The 15,248-nt window shown below is 42.0% G+C and overlaps 2 protein-coding genes across 2 annotated transcripts; one reads left to right on the forward strand and one right to left on the reverse strand.

The window, feature by feature from the left end:
• Window positions 1–107: 107 nt before the first annotated feature.
• On the forward strand, window positions 108–7,446 carry fbxo2 (F-box protein 2). Its single transcript, XM_023996504.2, has 6 exons — window positions 108–396; window positions 5,665–5,736; window positions 5,940–6,066; window positions 6,264–6,356; window positions 6,454–6,592; window positions 6,671–7,446. Exons 2-6 carry the CDS (start codon window positions 5,700–5,702, stop codon window positions 6,803–6,805), a joined length of 531 nt encoding a protein of 176 aa, XP_023852272.1. The 5' UTR covers window positions 108–396; window positions 5,665–5,699; the 3' UTR covers window positions 6,806–7,446.
• A 2,272-nt stretch (window positions 7,447–9,718) lies between these two features.
• Window positions 9,719–13,938, reverse strand: svbp (small vasohibin binding protein). Its single transcript, XM_023996505.2, has 3 exons — window positions 13,831–13,938; window positions 13,362–13,523; window positions 9,719–13,053 (listed from the first exon to the last, which is right to left on the reverse strand). Exons 2-3 carry the CDS (start codon window positions 13,473–13,475, stop codon window positions 12,967–12,969), a joined length of 201 nt encoding a protein of 66 aa, XP_023852273.1. The 5' UTR covers window positions 13,476–13,523; window positions 13,831–13,938; the 3' UTR covers window positions 9,719–12,966.
• Between the last annotated feature and the right edge of the window lie 1,310 nt (window positions 13,939–15,248).

Consider the following 15,248-nt stretch of genomic DNA (forward strand, 5'->3'; position numbering starts at 1 on the left):
CTCATGCACGTGCTTTACTCAGGGTTAACTTTACTCAGAGGTGATTGAACTAACTGTTGTGACCTGTTCTGAAACGGAAAACTCAAGAGTTTGACAGCTCAGAGTTAGTCAACCCAGAGTTCAGGTTTAAACTCAGAGTTTGTTAAACCTGCTTTCTGACACAGAGCCCAGGTTTGAACCTCTCTCTCGCACAGTTTGTGTGTGTATTCTGAATAACAGTCACTAGGAGCAGTGTGTGTGTTCACTATATAACCCACACAGGCAGGGCGGTGCTACCCTGCAGTGGAGCTCGAGTGTCAGAGAGATCTAGACGCAGCAGCTGAACAAAGAGAGAGAAAAAAGAGGGAGCGGGAGCGGTGGAAGACTGATCTTTCGTTTTCTGCCTGCGATTAAAAGGTACAGTCTCTTCGGTTGTGTTTTTCAACGAGGCAGAGTGTGCTATCATAGAGAATGTTGATAATTGCTGTCTGTATCTGAGACTGGATGTTCATTCTCAGTACAGTAGATGAGTCAGTAGTTTCTGCTTGTAGCTGTGACGAAGGAAAAGCAAGACAGCATTACATAGACACTGTGAGATCAGATTCCTGCACACTGTTATTCTTATTCCTCGAAAAGACCATTTGAGTTTGCTCATAGACTGTGTTTTTTTTGCCAGTTTGGTTAAATTACTCTTTTGGCCTGAGTTGATCTTTGGCAGCGGATCTGCCGTGACGTTCTGTAACATGGTTGGTTGTCATTAGGTGGAAGTGTACGGTAAAAGGGGAACGATTTCTGACCAATTGGAAATCTATGCAGTGCCCATCTCCTTTACCCTCCATTTTAATGTAGGGTCCCGTGTTTATGAAGGTTACGCTATTACTGTATTCTCAACATAGCTCATTCTAATATTTCTGCTAATGTACATTGATTGCATTTTAGTTACACTGTGTATACAATCCGCATATTAATTTATATACTAGATTCTTGACATAGCTCACTTTAATATGCTAAGAATGATATGTACAGCATTAGATATATCCTGTGTAAATTCATCCTGTGTATATACTGTACATATAGATTGCATTTGGATTACTGTTACAGTGCTTAATACCCTGTCAGCAGACAGGGTATTAAGTGAGCCTTTCTGGGGCTGACTGGGTGCAATGGACCGGATCATTTTGATAAACCGGAATGGAGCACTGATAATGCTGGATTGGGATTTATAAATAACTTTTTCTAAACACTCAAAGCAGGGCTGAGGGTGTCACACGGCATCAATACATTTTTGTGTGTGGAATTTTCACTGTTGGGCATAAAAGACTGTAAAAACACCAGGAAATCAGCTCAAAGTGATTTTAAGAAATCTGTACACAAGTATTCCCATGCATAATAGAGACACGTTATCGTATGCAAGGTTTGAAATTATTATGTTTCAGTAAAACATTATATCCATTTGGGCTTTTAGCAGTCTACAAATTATTTGTAATTATGTTCCGGGCCCCCCGACCATCTGCTCAAGAAAAAATGATGATCCCTGGTCTAAGTGGTGTGCTGCTCTCCTGTTTTTCAGCTCTATTAGTGTGTTTTCAGACCAGTGCAGATAGTCAGTGCAAATGAGATGAGGAGAGGAAGCCACTTTAGACTATACGATATGAAAGTGACATGTCGTTTTCTTGGAAGTATCCTTTGTAGGCTTTTTGAGTGGTATTCAATGGGCAAAAACATATCACAATGGTCTTCAGCGCAAACACATAATAAAAGGCATCTGCGAAGTAAATTCATTCACAAACATTAATATATCTTTATAAATATTTTAAATGACCGTGTTTTCATGAATTTGATGATATAATTGTCAAGCCCATTCAAAAGATTAGGGCACAGGACCTGAAAGTAGGATCACATCGTATTGAGATACTCCACATTTTTCCTGATCTAGACAGGGAGATAAAACAAAGGATATAAGATAGTATAGGAATCCAGTGTACAGTATAATTATTCTTTCTCTGGGAGAGGGGAAGGGGTGCTGCATAGACATTTTCAGTAGGTGGGTAGGGTGGATGAGTTTGGGGCGTGGTACTTTGTCTTTTGCTCTGCATCTCAATGGGCATCTGAGTCTTTACATACCGTGTCACTGGTACTCAGGGTGCGCCTCAGTAGTCTAAAGTGGTTTCATCTCATCTGCAATGGAACATGAGGAAAGGACACCACTTTACACTATTGAGATGCACTCTAGTTGTGTAAAGCCATGGTATTATACATCACTGTCCCCAAGTAAACTTTACTCCTCAACCATATGTCCAACTCCTACATCCCATTCCCTTCCCCATACACCCACAATCTATTCACTACATAGAATGTGCAGTGTACCATACTTGTAGAAGAATGGCTGCACAGTGTTTTCCTGTGAGAACCTCTGTCCAGTGAGATCTCCCAGGGCCTAACTCAAAGCCCTCTATTCAAAGGACTATGCACAAACTGATCCCAACATAAAAGTTGCCCAGTGCTGGGTACCCAGGCAACCGCTCGCTCTGTGCCAGGGGCATCCGCAAAGAAGTGGCATACATTCACTGTAGAGGTTTGTATGTGAGAGAGAGGAAACAGTACTACTACCTTACCCCGATGCTGATCTGCTCACTCATGAGCGATAACAACATAGCTGGACGACTCGCATAATGACAAAGTTGTTGTGAAGATAGGGAGAGATACAGTACACCTTAGCCAAATACATTTAAACTCAGTTTTTCACAATTCCTGACATTTAATCCTCGTAAAAAGTCCCTGTCTTAGGTCAGTTAGGATCACCACTTTTTATTTTAAGAATGTGAAATGTCAGAATAATAGTAGAGAGAATGATTTAATTCAGCTTTCATTTCTTTCATCACATTACCAGTGGGTCAGAAGTTTACATACTCTCAATTAGTATTTTGTAGCATTGCCTTTACATTCTTTAACTTGGGTCAAACGTTTCGGGTAGCCTTCCACAAGCTTCCCACAATAAGTTGGGGGAATTTTGGCCCATTCCTCCAGACAGAGCTCGTGTAACTGAGTCAGGTTTGTAGGCCTCCTTGCTCGCACACGCTTTTTCAGTTCTGCCCACAAATGTTCTATAGGATTGAGGTCAGGGCTTTATGATGGCCACACCAATACCTTGACTYTGTTGTCCTTAAGCCATTTTGCCCAAACTTTGGAAGTATGCTTGGGGTTATTGTCCATTTGGAAGACCCATTTGCGACCAAGCTTTAACTTCCTGACTGATGTCTTGAGATGTTGCTTCAGTATATCCACATAATTTCCCTACCTCATGATGCCATCTATTTTGTGAAGTGCAACAGTCCTTCCTGCAGCAAAGCACCCCCACAACATGATGCTGCCACCCCCGTCCTTCACGGTTGGGATGGTGTTCTTTGGCTTGCAAGCCACCCCCTTTTTTCTCCAAACATAACAATGCAAACCGTATTCTGGCTTTTTTATGCCGGTTTTGGTGCAGTGGCTTCTTCCGTGCTGAGCAGCCTTTCAGGTTATGTCGATATAGGACTCGTTTTACTGTGGATTGCTCCCAAGGATGAACCAGACTTGTGGAGGTCTACAATTTTTTTTCTTCTGAGGTCTTGGCTGATTTTCCCATGATGTCAAGCAAAGAGGCACTGAGTTTGAAGCCGAGACTTGAACTACATACACAGGTACACTTCCAATTGACTCAAATTATGTCAATTAGCCTATCAGAAGCTTCTAAAACCACGATATAGTTTTCTGGAATTTTCCCAAGCTGTTTAAAGGCACAGTCAACATAATGCATGTAAACTTCTGACCAACTGGAATTGTGATACAGTAAATTATAAGTGAAATAATCTGTAAACAATTGTTGGAAAAATTACTTGTCATGCACAAAGTAGATGTCCTAACCGACTTGCCAAAACTATAGTTTGTTAACAAGAAATTTGTGGAGTGGGTGAAAAACGAGTTTTAATGACTCCAACCTAAGTGTATGCGAACTTCCGACTTCAACTGTATGTCTCTTATAAAAAGATGTTCTGAGTTTGACACATCAACTGTACTAGTTGTTCAGGTCCTGTTCTTGTCCCGTCTTGATTTCTGTCCGGTAATATGTTCAAGTGCAGCAAAGCAAGATCTAGAAATTAAATAAATTCTTATTTACAATGACAGCTTGCCCCGGCTAGACCTGGACGACGCTGGGCCAATTGTGCGCCGCCCTATGGGACACCCAATCGATGCCGGATGGGATTCAGCCAGGAATCAAACCAGGGACTTTAATGACACCTCTTGCACTGAGATGCAGTGCCTTAGACGGCTGCACCACTCAGGAGCCCTACAGAACCAACATCAACAACATGCCAGTCTTTCTTAGAGGGCTGATGAGATGAACTGCATCTCTTCTAGTTATATGAGAAATATTACTATGAAGAAAATGTCAGATTGTCTGCATAATCAAATAACATTCAGCTCAAACACCCATACATTTCCCAGAAGACATGCCTTCAGGGGTCTCATCACAGTCCCCAAGTCCAAAGCTAATTCACGGCAACGCACAGTAAAATTACCTTTAAAAAACGGATTAAACATCTCATGGAACGGCGGTGACTGTGAGGAGACAAACACATTGTTTTAGTTGTATTGATTGTATTTGTTTGTATTTTAAATTTGTGTGACTATCCTTGTCTATCAGTGTTTTGTTGTCATTTTTTTTTTTTTTTGTGGACCCCAGGAATAGTATCAAAACATTTGCTGCAATTCTGCACATTTTCCCATAGGCTGGAAGCAAATGTTTGCAGTTTTTAATATGATAACTGATGATCAATGGGCCCAACCCACGGCGACCATGCTTACATCAAGTTTAGATTGATAGGTTAGCTGGCCGCTAGAGTATATAAAAAGGTTCTGCTGACCTGGGCTAATTGAGTGACTAATGATGCACAACCACATTTCAAAATTGCACTTTGTGTATTCTATCATTCTAACTCTCAACAGTACCGTAAGTTGAGAACCCAACTGAGTTCCAAAACAATTGGTCCTTAAGTCTACAAAAGTGGGGGGGCGCCAGGTGCCCATCCCTGGTCTAGACCAATCTTTGTCTTCAATATTGACCCTAAATGATACGGCTGAGAGACCTAGTACCTTTTACATGTCAACCTAAATCAAACTGGCTTTATACAAAATAGACAAACTCAATATAAAAGGAACCCTCCATATCATGATTACTATAGACATAGAAAATATATTTCTAGTAAGCCTCAATGCGGAGAAAGCATGACTCTAAACTGGGACTTCTTTATGCCACAAATGTGGCTTTAACGAATCAAGTAGAATCATCCTAACTCTATACTGCAAATCTCATGCTAAAGTGGAAATAAATGGACAACTATCAAATCAAATAAACCTAGAAAGGAGAGCAAGACAAGGTTGCCTACTATCCCCACTCCTCATTTCCCTCTACATCAAATCATCGAACCCCTTGCCCAATCCACAAAACAAAATGGACATTAGGGGTGAACAGAACAAAACTGTATCAAATTTTATTAGTCACATGCGCCAAATACAACAGGTGTAGACCTTACAGTGAAATGCTTACTCACGAGCCCCTAACCAACAATGCAGTTTAAAAAAATATGTATAAGAATAAGAAATAAAAGTAAAGTGTGTGTGTGTGTGTATTTCCCTGTCATGCAGACACTGCCTCCACAGCCACCCCACCCACTCCAGTCATGGCCAGGAATCTACTGAAGAACCCAGCTGGGGAAGGTATAAGAACACATCTGCCTGTCTGCCTGTCTGCCTGTCTGTCTGTCTGTCTGTCTGTCTGTCTGTCTGTCTGTCTGTCTGTCTGTAGGGATAGGTGAAAGCACATTTCCAATAGGCATTCTCCATAGTGCTTTCAGAGGAGTGACTCTCGTTTGACTGTTGAGATGGTGTCGGCAGAGAGTGACTCAACACTTTCCTCCCAGAGCAGATGGAATTCTGGGAGCTGACAGAGAACGGCGGGAGCCAATGGCAGGTGGAAGAGATGCCAGGAGACTGTGGCTACAACTTCGGTGACGATGGAGTGACCAAATACTTCGGCACCTCCTTTGAGTGAGTAACTGAACATGGTCACAAAATGGGGCCTGTGTATAGACTGCTGTCCAATTCACAATCCTCCTCTCTGAAGTGTGCAATCGTTCATGGATAAAAAAGGATTGGAGTAGTGCAGGAAATATGGTGGAAACTCCCTTACACCAATCAGTGCTTTTAAAACCATTGTGGGGTGTGTTTCTCTCTCTGTGTGTTAGGCTGTGTCTGAAGAGGCAGGTGGTTGACCTAGTGGCAGAGGGCTACGCTCCTGATGACCTCGATGCCCAGCCAGCTGTCAGTGTGGAAGACTGGTGAGACATGCACACAGACATGCACATATCGTTTAGGACAGCCGTTTCAGCTCAGCTAACACCAGCAAGAAATATGTCTGTGTGTGTGTATATGTAGGTACAGTGGGAGGACAGACTGTGGGTGCACCTACCAGTTGACAGTGTGTCTGTTGGATGAGAATGAGGAAATTCTTCAGGAATTTAAACCAGAATCAGTCACCCTGGACCCAGATTGTGATGACTGCTCCTGGAAACAGGTATTGTGGGAAAGCTCAAAATAGCATAATATGATCACTTCTCGTCACATCCATTTCTAATTTTTGTCTTATTTCCAGGTGAACCACACTTTCTCTGATTACGGTTCTGGCCTGCGCTTCATCTCGTTTGAACATGGAGGACAGGACACCAAGTACTGGGACGGCTGGTTTGGAGTTCGAGTCACTGGGAGCTCTGTTATTGTAGAGGCCTGAGAGGGGAAGGGGGCGGCAGGTATGGTGAGGAGGAGAGGGAAATTGAGGACAAAAAGAACGAGAACAAGAGAAAGAAGGAGTTGCGGGGACCAGCAATGCCTTGTGCACCATCCTTACATAGCAGTAAATAAAAAGTAAAGCATAAAAATGTATGCCTAAGATACAGTAGTATCCACTCAATAGCTGCTTCAGAAACGTATGGCATGAGCAAGACCTGCAAGCTTGGACCCTTAGTGCTCAATAACACTGTAGAAACCATTATAGTATACAGATGAAATATTCTCCCAGTGTAGCTTTATAAACAGTTATGAATGAGTTATAAATGACTAACACTAAATGAGATGGGGTGAGTGAGGGTCTACTAACTGCTACCTATGGATAGATAGTTTGTTCTGGTGGTCTTATCAGCTAGGTTTCTTTTCTAGGTTAAGTGGTGTGTAAGGGCTCATTGAAGAGTGATCACTGATCATACATACAGAGGTTGTAACCAATGATTAGAATGAAATGTTAAAACCATCACAGATTATGATTGTAACATATGCATTGTTTTGATCCGAACTGTATCAAATTCACACTAACCAGGTTCACTTTTCAGGTTATTCACAATGCAAATGAGAGCCAAATAAAATCAATCAATCAAGGATTTGCCTAGTCTGTTCCTATATTACATTTAACTGAACATCCATGTTGGTAAATCATAAAGCCGTCATAGCATGTTTTAATTTGCCATAAGATGTACTTCAATTGTAAGGAGAGTTTTGCAATCTGATCTCTCCTTTCAGGATCAACACTGTCACACACGCAAACACGCTTGCACAGAATCTGTCTGTGTGGAACACGTTGGTATGTATGCGTGCATCTCTGTCTCTACATGTATGTGTTTGCGTGACATGATGGAGTCATTATTGGAGAAGAGGCATTTATAGAGCTCTGTAAAGCTGTCATCATGAAGGGGAACAGGAGTGATGAGAGGGGTTACAGAGAAAGGGGTGATAACTGATTCCACTGGCAGACACTACAGAGAAAGAAAGCTTATTCTCATAACACCCAGGTCTGACCCACCCCAGAGACCGCTGTCTGTATGGAGTGAGATCATGCATCTATAGCAGAGGAGAGATACAGTTGAAGTTTACATACACGTAAGCCAAATACATCTAAACTCAGTTTTTCACAATTCCTGACATTTAATCCTCGTACAAATTCCCTGTCTTAGGTCAGTTAGAATCACCACTTTATTTTAAGAATGTGAAATGTCAGAATAAGTTGAGAATTATTTATTTTAGCTTTTATTTCTTTCATCACATTCCCAGTGGGTCAGAAGTTTACATACACTCAATTAGTATTTGGTAGCATTGCCTTAATTCTTTAACTTGGGTCAAACGTTTCGGGTAGGCTTCCCACAATAAGTTGGGTGAATTTGCGACCCATTTGACCCATTTGACCCATTTGCGACCAAGCTTTAACTTCCTGACTGATGTCTTGAGATGTTGCTTCAATATATCCACATCATTTTCCTTCCTTGATGCCATCTATTTTGTGACGTGCACCAGTCCCTCTTGCAGCAAAGCACCCCCACAACATGATGCTGCCACTCCCGTGCTTCACGATTGGGATGATGTTCTCCGGCTTGCAAGCCTCCCCCTTTTTCCTGCAAGCATAACAGTGGTCATTATGGCCAAACAGTTCTATTTTTGTTTCATCAGACCAGAGGACATTTCTCCAAAAAGTACGATCTTTGTCCCCATGTGCAGTTGCAAACCGTATTCTGGCTTTTTTATGCCGGTTTTGGTGCAGTGGCTTCTTCCGTGCTGAGCAGCCTTTCAGGTTATGTCGATATAGGACTCGTTTTACTGTGGATTCCTCCAGCATCTTCACAAGGTCCTTTGCTGTTGTTCTGGGATTGATTTGCACTTTTCGCACCAAAGTACGTTCATCTCTGGAAGACAGAACCTTCCTGAGTGGCATGACGGCTGCGTGGTCCCATGGTGTTTATACTTGCATACTATTGTTTGTACAGATGAACGTGGTACCTAGCTTTTTTATGGCAGTTTTGGAGCAGTGGCGTCTTCCTTGCTGAGCAGTCTTTCAGGTTATGTCGATTTATAAGACTTGTTTTACTGTGGATATAGATACTTTTGTACCTGTTCGCCCCAGCATCTTCACAAGGTCCTTTGTTATGGGATTGATTTGCACTTTTCACAACAAAGTATGTTCATCTCTAGGAGACACAACGCTTCTCCTTCCTGAGCAGTATGACGGCTGCGTGGTCCCACGGTGTTTATACTTGCATACTATTGTTTGTACAGATGAACGTGGTACCTTCAGCCATTTGGAAATTGCTCCCAAGGATGAACCAGACTTAAGGTCTACAATTTTTTTGGAGGTCTTGGCTGTTTTCTTTTGATTTTCCCATGTCAAGCAAAGAGGCTGAGTTTGAAGGTAGGCCTTGGAAGCTTCTAAAGCAATGACATTTTCTGGAATTTTCCAAGCTGTTTAAAAGGCACAGTCAACATAATGTATGTAAACTTCTGACCAACTGGAATTGTGATAGTGAAATCTGTCTGTAAACAATTGTTGGAAAAATTACTTGTGTCATGCAAAGTAGATGTCCTAACCGACTTGCCAAAACTATAGTTTAACAAGAAATTTGTGGAGTGGTTGAAAAACGAGTTAATGACTCCAACCTAAGTGTATGTAAACTTCCGACTTCAACTGTAGGAGAGACAGGGGATGGGTGTTTTTGATATGATCACGCACATTGCTGGCTGTCAATAGCAGTCCTGTTATGCTCACTTCTTGGGGCAGGTATCGTTTCAGTCTCAGACAAGTCTAATTAACCACATTAAGGAGTCAAGTGTTAGTTGTGTAGATATATCTAGTTTAAATTGGTTGGAATCAAACACCCATTGCACATTTTCAAATCACCATAAGATTTATTAAAACCATGCTTTAAAAACAGAACGACAGTGTATCAAACATGAACCAACAGAACAATAAAGGTGGTAGGCTTACAGTTAAGATTTCCACACTGTTATAGTGACAGTGAACAGCTTAAACTAGGATACAGTAATTGACAGAACTGTATCAGTGACATATTAGCCTGTTTTATACAGATTGCTGTACAGTCATTGGAGTACAAACAATAGGCTACTCTAAAAACGTGTGTTTAAAACCAAGCAGTAACCATAAGCACCATTAATATTGACATACTGTAGATTATGAGAGTTAGATGGAAGAATATTATAGTTTGCACTGTGGACATTCACTTTAGGACTCCACAAAAGATTAACATTAAATCTTTCAATCTTGGTCATGATTTGTCTTTTAGGCAATATGGGGAGAAGGGTGATGTTAAGCTTTGGCTTGGAATGTAACAGTGGTAGCACCTCAGATCTATAACATCCATTCTTATGAATAGATTACACCAACGGGTGGGCATATCTAGTCCTGTAGGGCCGCAAATAAGCCTGGCCATCCCATGTGGCCCTCTGGGACTGGAACTGAACACCTCTAAATTACACAGTCCTTCTCTTTATATAAACTCAGCAAAAAAATAAATGTCCCTTTTTCAGGACCCTGTCTTCAAAGATAATTCGTAAAAATCCAAATAACTTCACAGATCTTCATTGTAAAGGGTTTAAACACTGTTCCCCATGCTTGTTCAATGAACCATAAACAATTAATGAACATGCACCTGTGGAACGGTCGGCAATTAAGGTCACAGTTATGAAAACTTAGGACACTAGAGAGGCCTTTCTACTGACTCTGAAAAACACTAAAAGAAAGATGCCCAGGGTCCCTGCTCATCTGCGTGAACGTGCCTTAGGCATGCTGCAAGGAGGCATGAGGACTGCAGATGTGGCCAGGGCAATAAATTGCAAATGTCCGTACTGTGAGACGCCCAAGACAGCGCTACAGGGAGACAGGACGGACAGCTGATCGTCCTCGCAGTGGCAGACCACGTGTAACAACACCTACACAGGATCGGTACATCCAAACATCACACCTGCGGGACAGGTACAGGATGGCAACAACTGCCCGAGTTACACCAGGAATGCACAATCCCGCCATCAGTGCTCAGACTGTCCGCAATAGGCTGAGAGAGGCTGGACTGAGGGCTTGTAGGCCTGTTGTAAGGCAGGTCCTCACCAGACATCACTGGCAACAACGTCGCCTATGGGCACAAACCCACCGTCGCTGGACCAGACAGGACTGGAAAAAAGAGGTTGTCATCTCACCAGGGGTGATGGTCGGATTCGCGTTTATCGTCGAAGGAATGAGCGTTACACCGAGGCCTGTACTCTGGAGCGGAATGAATTTGGAGGTGGAGAGTCCGTCATGGTCTGGGGCGGTGTGTCACAGTATCATCGGACTGAGCTTGTTGTCATTGCAGGCAATCGCAACGCTATGCGTTACAGGGAAGACATCCTCCTCCCTTATGTGGTACCCTTCCTGCAGGCTCATCCTGACATGACCCTCCAGCATGACAATGTCACCAGCCATACTGCTCGTTCTGTGCGTGATTTCCTGCAAAACAGGAATGTCAGTGTTCTGCCATGGCCAGCAAAGAGGCCGGATCTCAATCCCATTGAGCACGTCTGGAACCTGTTGGATCAGAGGGTGACGGCTAGGGCCATTCCACCCAGAAATGTCCGTGCCTTGGTGGAAGAATGGGGTAACATCTCACAGGAAGAACTGGCAAATCTGGTGCAGTCCATGAGGAGATGCACTGCAGTACTTAATGCAGCTGGTGGCCACACCAGATACTGACTGTTACTTTTGACCCCCTCTTTGTTCAGGGACACACTATTACATCTCTGTTAGTCACATGTCTGTGGAACTTGTTCAGTTTATGTCTCAGTTGTTGAGTCATATGTTCATACAAATATTTACACATGTTAAGTTTGCTGAAAATAAGCGCAGTTGACAGAGGACGTTTCTTTTTTTGTTTAGAATATGCCATTAGTCTTGTCTTGTTACATTCACAATGCAACGCATGTCCACTTATGACAACATATGGAGCATGTTGATAACCAATGGCTGTATCCCCAGAGTGTTTGAGTCTGTCTGCGTGTTATTGTCCTTATACTCCATGCACTAAAACTGTTTTGACTGGCACAGTGACAACATTGCACATACCAGAAAACACAACCGTTTCAGCGCATGAGGACAGGAGAGGCAATAGGAGAGTACACCACCAGTGATCCACATGATTCTTATCATGTCTATGGCGACCACTGCATAACAGGACCAGGATGGAAATATCCCTCAGCAAATGATTCAGTTAGTGCTAAACAATGAGTGCTTTTTGAGGTCGTTTCAGGTTCGGTTTGATTATTAAAAAAATAATCAAGGTTTTGGATTTCGGTTTTGAGTATTTGGGTTGAATGCTGTAATACAGAATAAAACAATGAATCAAAGTCCCATGATGGTAGTAACTGCTCATTACTGCTTATCACTTAATAACCATTTATTCACAATTTCAGTTGTGTATATTACATTTGTTTTATGACTTATTTCATTCCAAGTCAGCAGCTCATCTTTATAGAGCTGCTGCATATGCTTTCTGACAAAATCTCTATTTTGTAGTTCTTCAAAGGAAAAAAGGCATACTTTTATGACTGCTGAATACCAACTATCAATCACTTAGAATAGATAATTTATTTTCAGGTAGAGATACCTCGGAAAGTAACAACTGCTCTCTATATCCCCCTCATGATTGTGCATTCTTCTGCCTCTTTTGTAGCAGGCGTAAAAGAAAGACTGTACAAGTAAATGCGCAATGGATTATGGTCATTGTAGTTAATTACGTTTTATGCGCTAAACTAAGTAGAATATTGGCCTGTTGGAAACTACAACTCCCTACTACATTGCACAGTTCAAACAGGATCTGATATATCTCTAGAGAAACTGTGCAATGTGCACAGACAACCAAAAAATTGAATTCAAAATAATTGAACCCAAGTAGTTCAATTTGTTGTTTAAAAAAACTTTAAATAACTGACCCCTCGGTTAATCGCTCAGCAATATTCACAGCTCAACGTCTGTATGATATGTAAGAAATACTCTTGTTTTACTGGTTGAGACTGTAGTTGAACTGTGGGACAGGGCTGCTGAAGGTTAGGGTTTATGGTCCTGGGCTGCCATTGGGAGGTTGTCAGTCACTCTCCCTGGGACTGCATCTGCTTACAGAAGGCCTCAAACTGCTGCTGCTCCAGCTCTGTCATCACCTTATTCAGGGCGTAGATCTAAAATACACACAACAATGAAGATCAGCCAACTAGCAGTGGCATCATAAAGTAGGGGCAAAGGTTGTGTGTAGGGTAAGTATTGTAGGTTATCCTTATCACTGAAACATGTCATTTGACCTCTCTGCAGAAGCTTGAGCAGTTTGAACTAATGTAACCATCCATGGAATTGCAGCCAGTTATAGCCTGTGTACTGTCGAATGACATGTTTGACAGACGTGGGAAAAGACTGACCATTTAACCAAATCTTGTCAGTTAGCTAGTTTGAAAGAAACTGCCACCCAAGCAAGCCATTGTTGTGACTTTACCTCTGACCGTTGTCGTTGTTTCAGTTCCTGCTGGGCGGATTTCTGCTTGGCCCTGTCGCCGCGAGTAGGAGTGGAGTTCAACTTCGCTTTGTCTTTGCGACAGGTGGGCTCCATGGTTACTGACTGACAGCCACCACAGCACAACGACTCGATCAACTCGACCTGAAGTAAGATTGAAAGCATAATCAAAGTAATCACGTGAACATTAACAAATAACAAATGGACAGTGTGATCAACAATTCATACTACTGTGTCCACAAACAAACACACGGTAAGCTGCCGTCTTTGCTACCTAACCTAGCTAAATTTGCTACTGTAGCTAGCATTCCACTTCTAACGTTAGCAACTGACGTTAGTCAGAGAGCACTTAAACTCGCCAGCTAGCTAGCCACAGCTTTAGCACAAAAACATGAACACAGACAATCAAATTACGTTTATTTGAAAGGTATCTGGTATTAAAAACACTCACGTTCAATAAGAGCTCAGATTGTCAACACAGAAAGTGCAGACAACAACAGTTGCCTGTTCAAACACTGAAGTGTAAAACAGCTGTTTGGAAGGAAACTGTGTAACCAGAAAATAACCCCGGAATCGTTCAGTCATAAAACGTACCAACGTTGGTTCCTACCTGAGATAGCTGTTATTTCCATTAAAGTTAACGGCAAAATAACGTCGGTATTTAGTTGTATTTATTCACATTAGAATAACCACTTCACGTGTCCAGTTTTTAATCACATAAATCTAATGAGCTGTTGCAGTTTATACCAGAGGACAAACGTCTATACAGATGACTAATAATCGACCAAAAGATGTCGCTCTTGCCCCACTGATAAAACAGTATATTTTATTTGGGTGAAAGTGGATGTCACATGATGTATACATATACATACATACATACATACATACAGGTAACTGCCAAAATAATGGAAAGACTTGAGTAAATGAGAGATACAAAATATATTGGAAGCAGGTGCTTCCACACATGTGTGGTTCCTGAGTTAATTAAGCAGTTAACGGCGCATTATGCTTAGGGTCATGTATAAAAATGCTGGGAAAACCATCATTTTGGCTACGCACCTATAGGATGAGAATGCCCCCATCCACAGGGCACAAGTGTTCACTGAATGGTTTGACGAGCATGAAAACAATGTAAGGCATATGCCATGGCTGTATCAATCATCGTATCTCAACCCAACACTGAGACATCATTTTCCACCACTATCAACCAAACGATGGAATTTCTGGTGGAAGAATGTTGTCATAGCTCTCCAATAGAGTTCCAGACACTGGCTTGTGGTGGCCCAACGCCCTATTAAGACACTTGATGTTTTCCTCTATTTTGGCAGTTTCAGTGTGTATATATAGACACACACTGAGTGTACAAAACATTAAGAACACCTTCCAATTTTTGCGCTCAGAATAGCCTCAATTCATCAGGGCATGGACTACAAGGTGTCAAAAGCGTTCCACAGGGATGCTGGCCAATGCTTTCCACAGTTGTGTCAAGTTGGCTGGATGTCCTTTGGGTGGTAGACCATTCTTGATACACAAGGAAACTTTTAAGTGGGGGAAAACCCAGCAGCGTTGCAGTTTCATTTGTTTCAAGGCTTAAAAATAATTATTTAACCTGTCTCCTCTCCTTCATCTACACTGATTGAAGTGGATTTAACAGGTGACATCAATAAGAGATCATAGCTTTTAACTGGATTCACCTGGTCAGTCTATGTCAGGGCAGCCCTGGTCTATGTCAATGAAAGAGCATATGTTCCTAATGTTTTGTACACTCACAAAACTCGGTTTCATGCTGTGAAATATTTTACAGTTCACAGATCACCTCATTCACAGCTCTGTACATCTGTGGTGTGGATGCCTGTGAGTATTAGGAGG

Source organism: Salvelinus sp. IW2-2015, linkage group LG11, assembly GCF_002910315.2.
Source record: "Salvelinus sp. IW2-2015 linkage group LG11, ASM291031v2, whole genome shotgun sequence".
Taxonomy (NCBI): domain Eukaryota; kingdom Metazoa; phylum Chordata; class Actinopteri; order Salmoniformes; family Salmonidae; genus Salvelinus; species Salvelinus sp. IW2-2015.